General features: G+C 52.7%; 1 protein-coding gene across 1 annotated transcript; it reads right to left on the reverse strand.

Annotated features, from left to right (window-relative positions):
- Nucleotides 1-4,294: 4,294 nt before the first annotated feature.
- On the reverse strand, nucleotides 4,295-7,478 carry POLR2G (RNA polymerase II subunit G). The gene is made up of 8 exons (XM_028118441.2): nucleotides 7,370-7,478; nucleotides 7,127-7,236; nucleotides 5,907-6,066; nucleotides 5,301-5,351; nucleotides 5,136-5,201; nucleotides 4,970-5,041; nucleotides 4,738-4,771; nucleotides 4,295-4,518 (listed from the first exon to the last, which is right to left on the reverse strand). Exons 1-8 carry the CDS (start codon nucleotides 7,379-7,381, stop codon nucleotides 4,505-4,507), a joined length of 519 nt encoding a protein of 172 aa, XP_027974242.1. The 5' UTR covers nucleotides 7,382-7,478; the 3' UTR covers nucleotides 4,295-4,504.
- Between the last annotated feature and the right edge of the window lie 352 nt (nucleotides 7,479-7,830).

Raw genomic sequence — 7,830 nt, forward strand, 5'->3', positions numbered from 1 at the left:
AAAGAAGATCCTCCCAGGCTGGGAAAGCCAGATGGATGTGGCTGGGTTGTCATGGCAACACCACCTAAGGAGACTATGACCCTGCTGAGTCTCTTCCAGTTATATTCAGAATGACATTCGGAGTAGTTTTTAGTACTGTGCTTGAACACTGGAGTGTCGGCCCACCTCTGCATAAGGGAAGGGGTGGGGGCTCCCCCGAGGTCTTGAGTCTGAGGTCAGCTTAGCAAGATCTGGGCTGCTGTCAGATCTCCTTGCTGAGGTGTTATTAGTCTGGACAGCCATTGGCAACCTTGGAAGCAGGAGACAATGGGGGAAGGCCCTGGAGCCTGTGCAATACAGTGAAACTGAATTCAAGCTATCTGGGGCCCATCTGCTCCCAACCTCGGGTGGAGGCAGGGGCCAAGGGAAGCAGTAGTGAGACCCACATGGCCACAGATAAAAGTGGGTCCCACTCACTCTCCAGCCACCTAGTGCCAGGCAAAAAGAGCTAATGATGGCTTTGGAGCCAGATTGAGTTTAAAAACAAAACCAAAGCTCTACCACTCACTAGCTGTGTGACTTTAGGCATTCTAGTTTAGGTGTCTAACCTGTTTTATCAACTGTCAAGTGGGCTAACAGAACCTACTGACTGTTGTGAACTATCCAGTAACGTGTGTAAAAGATTTAGCATTAGCAGGCAGATACTCCTGTTACCTGCGACCTTTGTAAGAGGCCGTAACTTTCAGTTACAAACCATCTCCAGGCCATCCGTATGTGATCCCTTCCCCCCACAGCGCCTGCCCTCTTAGTGGGTGCCACACCCCACATCCTCACCACCACCCACGTGCTCATGTTCCACGAGCTGCTTCCGTCCATCAGTTGCTTCCTTTCTAGGCCTGGTGTTACTTCCAGGTTATCCCACACACAATTTACAGATGAGTGTTCCATCTGAGAACTTGGAAGGAATTTTGCTCTCGGTGACATACCATACATGGGGTGTTTACAGCTTAGGGGAAGTCCCTACAACCCAGGTGATCAACTCAGAGTACCACCAAGTGGTAGCACAACTATAATGTGGTTTTCGTGGGAAAAATTCATTGCAAATCCAGCCCAGAAACTGTCCCCAATGCAACAAACTTCGAAAACCTGGCCCAGTGCCAAGAGCCGGCGATTAAAAAAATGAAAGGGATGCGTGTGAATCTACAATTATCTCAATAAAATAACAAACTTTACATAATGAAAAATGAGGGGCGCCTGGCTGGCTCAGTCCGTAGAGCAGGCGACTCTTGATCTCAGGGTCATTGAGTTCAAGCCCCATGTTGGGCGTAGAGATTACTTAAAAGAGGTTAGGGGCGCCTGGGTGGCACAATCAGTTAAGCGTCCCACTCTCGGTGTCAGCTCAGGTTGTGATCTCAGGGTCATGAGATGGGGCTTCTCCCCATTTGTGCTCTCTGTCAAATAAATAAATAAAAATCTTTTATTTATTTGACGTAGAGCAAGAGAGAGAGACAGAGAGACAGAGAGCAGGAACACAAGCAGGGGGAGCGGCAGGCAGGGGAAAAGCAGGCTCCCCGCCGAGCAAGGAGCCCAATGTGGAGCTCGATCCCAGAACCCTGGGACGCTTAACTGACTGAGCCACCCAGGTGCCCCAAATAAATAAAAATCTTAAAAAAAGAAAGAAAAAGGTTAAAAAAAAGAAACGGGAGACAGTAACAAAACCGTATTTTGTGACACACTGTTAAGGTATGAATGGAAAAGCCTCGATCTATCTGTCCAGGAGTGGTGAAGGCAAGGAGAAGGAAACCACATTCAAGTGCCATTTTCTTACCATGTTCCAGCCACTATTCTGGATGTTTCATATCAGCGTCTGTTTGGCATGATTGACATTTGGGACCAGATAATTCTTTTTTTTATTATTATGCAATCTGAACTTTATTCTTAGGTCTATGTTTCCAGTTTTGGAAAGTTTATCTTTTAGCAGCAGAAGCCTTTTTATTCAAATGAGAATGTCCCCAGAACTGCATCGTATGGAAGCCGGGCAGGAGTGAGGCCGTGTGGGAAGCTGGCTCAGGGGCTGGGTCTGCAGTCCTGCCCGCTAGGGTGCCCAGCTGGTGGCTGGGCCGGGGGAGCCTGGGGGTGGGGAACTGGAGAGAGAGAGGGGGCAGGGAGGGAGCAAGTGGAGGGAGGCTGGGTCCTCGTCCTGGGGGGAGTTCTGACACAGACTGGGGCCCAGGGCCCTTGGCCCCTCTTGGCCACACGGGACATTGGTGGTGCTTCCTTGGGGTGCAAGACAAAGGCTTAGGATCTGTTCAGACATTTAGCGAGCACGCACCTGGGCCTGGGCTGGGCTGGGAGCCGAGCTCCCAGGTGGTGGGGGGGATGGACACACTGAGGGAGTTCTGTCCTCTGGGGAAGCACAGGGTGCTGGGGGCACCCAGGTGGGCAGTGGGGATCAAGTGGGCTTCAGGAAGGCTTCCTGGAAGCAGCAAATGCTTGGGCAGAGCTGGGAACAGTTAGTAAGGTGAACCTGGCCAAAAAAGAAAAAAAAAAAGCAAGCTGGAAGGGTGTTCCAGGCAGAGGGAACAGCATGGATAAGGCACAGAGGCTTGCCACAAACAGTCCATATAGAGGTGGGGCCCTAAAGCAGCACGGGCTCACAGGAGGGGAAATGGAAAGGTAGGAATTAGACAGGAGGGAGTTGGGCCTGAGTGCTGCACTGGGGCAACAAGTCTTCATTGCCCTCTGGGTCCCCAAAGCCCTGTCCCTTCCCCCACAGGTCCCGGTGGCCGGCACTGAGGCGAACATACCAGATAATTCTTTGTTGGGGGTGGGGGGGTGCACTGTCCTATACATTGTAGGATGTTTAGTAGCATCCCTGGCCTCTACCCGCTAGAAGGCAATACCATCCACCGTTGTCACAACCCAAAAACATCATTGCCAAATGTCCCCTGGGGGCAAAATCACCCCAGCTGATAATCACTGCTTTATATGCACTATATCACAATAATCACAATTAACAGTTGAGGGCCTATCATGGGCCAGGCTCTATGCAAGCCACCTGCACATGTGAGCTCACACTAGCAGCAACCATCCAAAGAGGGTTGTATGGGGACACCTGGGTGCCTCAGTCTGTTAAGCGTCTGCCTTGGGCTCAGGTCATGATCCCAGGGTCCTGGGATCGAGTCCCACATCGGGCTCCCTGCTCAGCGGGGAGCCTGTTTCTCCCTCTGCCTGCCGCTCCCCCTGCTTGTGCTCTCTTTCTCTCTCTGACAAATAAGTAAAAATAAAATCTTCAAAGAGGGTTGTATGCCCATTTCATAATGAGAAAACATAAGGTCGCCCAGCTAGGACTGAAACCCAGTTCTGCTTCAACCCAAATACCACGCTTTCTACAGCACAGCTCTGCTGAAAAAGGAGGGGGGGAGGGGGAGGAAAGGAGGAGTGGGACGCCTGGGTGGCTCAGTCGGTCAAGCCGCTGCCTTCGGCTCAGGTCATGATCCCAGGGTCCTGGGATCGAGCCCCGCATCGGGCTCCCAGCTCAGCGGGGAGCCTGCTTCTCCCTCTCCCTCTGCCTGCCTCTCTGCCTTCCTGTGCTCTCTCTCTCTCTCTCTGTAAAATAAACAAATAAAATCTTTAAATAAATAAATAGATATTAAAAAAAAAAAGAGGAGGAGAATGATTGAGATTTGCTAGATAAGCAGGAAACAAGCAGACAGGCTGGGAGAGGGCATTCCAAGACAGACAGACTGCATTACAAAAGCAGCGTGAGCGTACTGTGAGGGACGGAAGCACGGTTGTTTAGTCTTATGTTCATTTCATGGATTTTGGCCGTGTCACCCTAAGGACATTTTGAGGCTGCTCACATTTTCAGTTCAGCTTAGGGACTGATGAGCACATGAAGGCTTCTGTTGTTTGTGGAGCCATTCTAGGAAGGGCTACATTGGGACGCCACAGTCTGGGTCATTACTATCCTCTTGTCTGCCTCTCCCTACCCAACCATCTTGTCTCCCCTCGTGCCCAGCTATACCCTTGGTTATGTTTAAGGGGGAGGGAAGGGCGAATACTCTGAAAATAGATGGGGACTCGGAATGGCTCTAAAGGCAGAATCATTTGCTGGAAGCCAAAGACCTAACACTGGTGGCTTCCCTTCAACGAGGTCAACTTTAGCCCTCTGAAGAAGGGTCTAGTCAGATCTCCTGGGTCGCTGAGGCTACTTGAGGCATGAGGCCACCAAAAGAGAGGCTAGCAAGCAACTGGCCTCCAGCCCTTTCTAAGAAAGAGTTGTTCTTACCAAAGAAAGGAGGTAACACTTCCATGAGAAAAAGGACCTTTTATGGTTAGAATGCACAGTCGAAAATCTGGGGAGGGGGTGGCTGCTAAGCAGCAAGAAGAACCAGACGTTTTCCGGGGATAATGAACCTTCTTTGCCTCCCTACAGCAGCCAGACTAGGCCTCTGGACAACATGAGGACCGTGACCATCACATCTCCTACATAAGGGCCAAACAGAGCAGGGGGCCCCGGCGCTCAGCTCACAAGCCCTGCAGAGAACAGGAAAAGCACATCAGTTAGGCTCAGAGCTTGGGGCAGCCATCACCAGGCATCCCCCATCCCAGGAGGCACATGTCCTGGATCTTCCAAGCAGACAGTCATGAGAGTTTTCTTCATCTGAGACTTGGCCATTAAGTCCCACATCTGCCCCCTGCCTCCACACACCCCTTCTCCAGGTAACAACCCTGGATGCATGATCAGGCACTCACCCAAGTAATCGTCCATCAGAGAGCCAATGGCAAACTGCAGGAGGGAAGGTAGAAAGGAAATAAAGCCTGAGCAAGCACAGAACTAGCCTCTAACCCGTAGCCCCGGGCCTTCTGCCTACCCATCCCCTCCTCCTGGCAGAAGAGCACAAAATCCCCAGGAACCCTGGGTGGTAAGAAATCAACAGCTCCCAGCTCTGCCTGGTACAGGCAGGAAGGCAGGCAAGAGACTCACAATGTCATTCTTGTCCACACGAGTCCCCACAATCTTCAAGCGGATCTCATCATCCTGCTGAATCACAATGTCCTGGGGAAGAGGGAACAGAATACGCAGATAGCCCCCAAGCCAGAAAGCCCTGGGAGGGCTCATTCCTCCCGCTCTCACGGTCTTCCCCACTCACCTCGTCCATTGTCTTGTAACACGGTGGGTTGGAGTTGGGGTCAAACTCCATCTCTGACGGGATGGACTGAAAGGAAAGCAAGACGGGGTCAGCGCTTTACACGGGTGCTCCCAGGGGTGGTCGTGAGCGGCGCCTCCCCTCAGCACCCGGCACGCCCAGACTTACATGTCGAGAGATGAAGCAGGACATAGGTCCAATTTCTGTGAAGAGCCCAACCTAGGGGGACAATGAATAACTCTGCTTTGTCTTTTATCCCCCAACTCTTCCAAGCTTCCCAACTTTATGTGATTCCCAAAAATATTCTCCATGTTTTGAAACCACTGAGTCGGATCATTTGCTTTCACGTCTCTCTTCTGCCAAGATTTCATTTTAAGTGAAGCAAAGTCAGTGCAATCAGGGGCCAAGGCTTGGGACCTATCCATTCACAATTTGAACACTTGTTGATCACATGACCTTGGCCAGTAGACTTAACTTCTCCAAGCGTAAGCTTCTATAAGAAGGGATGAAAAGCACCCACCTCAGTCGTCATGAGGTTTTGCACCACACCTGGCCCACGGTAAGTACTCAATGCATGGAGGCTGCTATTGCCGACCACTCACACTGACTTCCATGACCCCGAGGGAGGCAGCAGAGGCGATGTACCATTTGACAGGTGAGGAAACCCAAGTACAAAGTGTCTTAGCCAAGGACACAGAGTTAGCAAGAGCAGGCGGGACCCATCCCCCATCTCCTGAGCAGCCACCCAACTGCCTCCGCTATGTATGGTCTCACCTTGTTGACTTGAGTGACGACAGCATCCACGACCTCCCCTTTAAAGGGCCGGAAAACAATGGCCTTGTACTTAACCGGATAAAGGACAAAGCCTCGGCCTGGCTGGATCACACCAGCACCAATATTGTCAATGGTGGTGACAGCAATTACAAAGCCGTACCTGTAAGGAGGATGGGAAAAAGAAAGGCACTGTGCGGGCAAGAGCCTCTAAAACCATCTGCAACAAGACAGTGAGCATGGGTATTAGGGGACAGCACAAAGGGCAGGAGATGGCACCCCTGCCCCCAGAATTTAATGCCTGAGAGAAGACAGGACACCAATCAGTATCTACAATGCCAAATGCTGCTCTCATAATTTCATAATAAATGTCCAAGGAGGCTGCAGTCCTTGAGCCAAGAGACCTCAATCTTGGGCATGCCTCGGAATCACCGAAGAGGAACTGACTAAAACACAGATTCCCAGGTCTGTGCCCAGTCTTGATTCTGTCGGGATGAGATGAGGCTCAGGAACTTGCATGTGTTTTTTTGTTTTTTGGTTTTTTTTTAAGATTTTATTTTTTATTTTTTTCAGAGCACGAGCAGGGGTAGGAGGAGAGGGAGGAAGAGACCCCCCCCGTTGAGCGTGGAGCCCCACATGCAACTCAGTTCCAGGACCCTGAGATCAGAACCTGAGCTGAAGTCAGACACCTGACCTACTGAGCCACCCAGGCGCCCCTGCCTGTGCTTATTCGGATGTGGGAGGCCCATGTGCTCCATAGCCCCGGGCTCATCCGAGCTCATTCACATCACCATGTGAGAGGCCGCTGTGCGCAGAGCCCAGAGATATGCCATGCCAGTCATGTGGGATGGAAAAAACCAGAAGAATAACAGAGGGAGAACAGACACAGGAACAATGATTAGGCTGTGAGGCCCACGAGAGCTGGCCTCATTCTATCTCGTTCCCTGCATTGTTCCCAGGGCCCAACACAGAACCTGGCACACAGCAGGAACTTTAGAAATGTTTGCGGAGTAAATGAACGACCAAGCTCTGCTAAAGTAAAGCAGTCTTGCGATCCAGCTTTGCCGAGGGCGCCGCGGGAACCGAAGGCAGGAAGCAAGTGACTGCGTGGGGTGCTCAGAGGGTGGGAGGGTTCCCCAGGGTAGGTGGCAGGTCCTTGCGGGACGAGCAGGAGTTGGGGAGAGGCTGCAAGCATCGGGCGCCTCGAAGCGCGCGGCACTCACTTGCCGGTGCAGGTCCCCTCCACCTCGGTGAAAAGCTTCTGCTTTACCGTGTTGAGCAGGTTGGGGCCGAAGTAGCGCGGGTGCAGCAGGATCTCGTGCTCCAAGGAGATCTGCGGGGAAAGTGGAGTGGAGACCAAGCAAGGCGCGGTAGGGACACGGGGCCAACAGCAACTCCTCGTCCCGGGGCCCCGCTTCGCTCCTCCTCTCAACCCTGCCCTCGCCGCCGCCCCGTGCTCCGCTTACGTGATAGAACATCTTCCCAGCAGGGACCCGACAGCAGCGGGATCCACGGGGGCATCGGCAGCCGGGCCTCCGGCCAAACCGGAAACACACACAGCCTCCCCAACCCTGCTTCCGGGCCTGCCCCCGCGAAGTGGGCGGGACTCTGCGCCCTCCGCAGACCCAACTGGGGCTCGCTGTCGTGGGCGGGAAATCCGTGAGCCCCGCCCACTTGTGCCACGCCCACGGGGGGTCCAACCTCCAGACTCTTTTAACAGTGCCTGGCCTAGAATGGATGCTCAAAAGATAAGTACTTTTTAAAAATTTTCATTTGTGGGCACCTGGGTGGCTCAGCTGGTTAAGCGACTGCCTTCGGCTCAGGTAATCCTGGAGTCCCGGGATCGAGTCCCACATCGGGCTCCCTGCTGAGCGGGGAGTCTGCTTCTCCCTCTGACCCTCCCCCCTCTCATGCTCTCTCTCTCTCT

Source organism: Eumetopias jubatus, unplaced genomic scaffold, assembly GCF_037043125.1.
Source record: "Eumetopias jubatus isolate StellerSeaLion01/CBP00866 unplaced genomic scaffold, mEumJub1_p1.0 scaffold_13, whole genome shotgun sequence".
Taxonomy (NCBI): domain Eukaryota; kingdom Metazoa; phylum Chordata; class Mammalia; order Carnivora; family Otariidae; genus Eumetopias; species Eumetopias jubatus.

Excerpts from the sequence above, each read along its gene's own strand:
- POLR2G (XM_028118441.2), bottom strand. Across the intron at positions 5,202-5,300 it reads CCTGCTTCATCTCTCGACAT|TCCATCCCGTCAGAGATGGA; the intron begins GTAAGTCTGGGC and ends CTTTCCTTTCAG. Across the intron at positions 4,772-4,969 it reads GTGTGGACAAGAATGACATT|TTTGCCATTGGCTCTCTGAT; the intron begins GTGAGTCTCTTG and ends TCCCTCCTGCAG.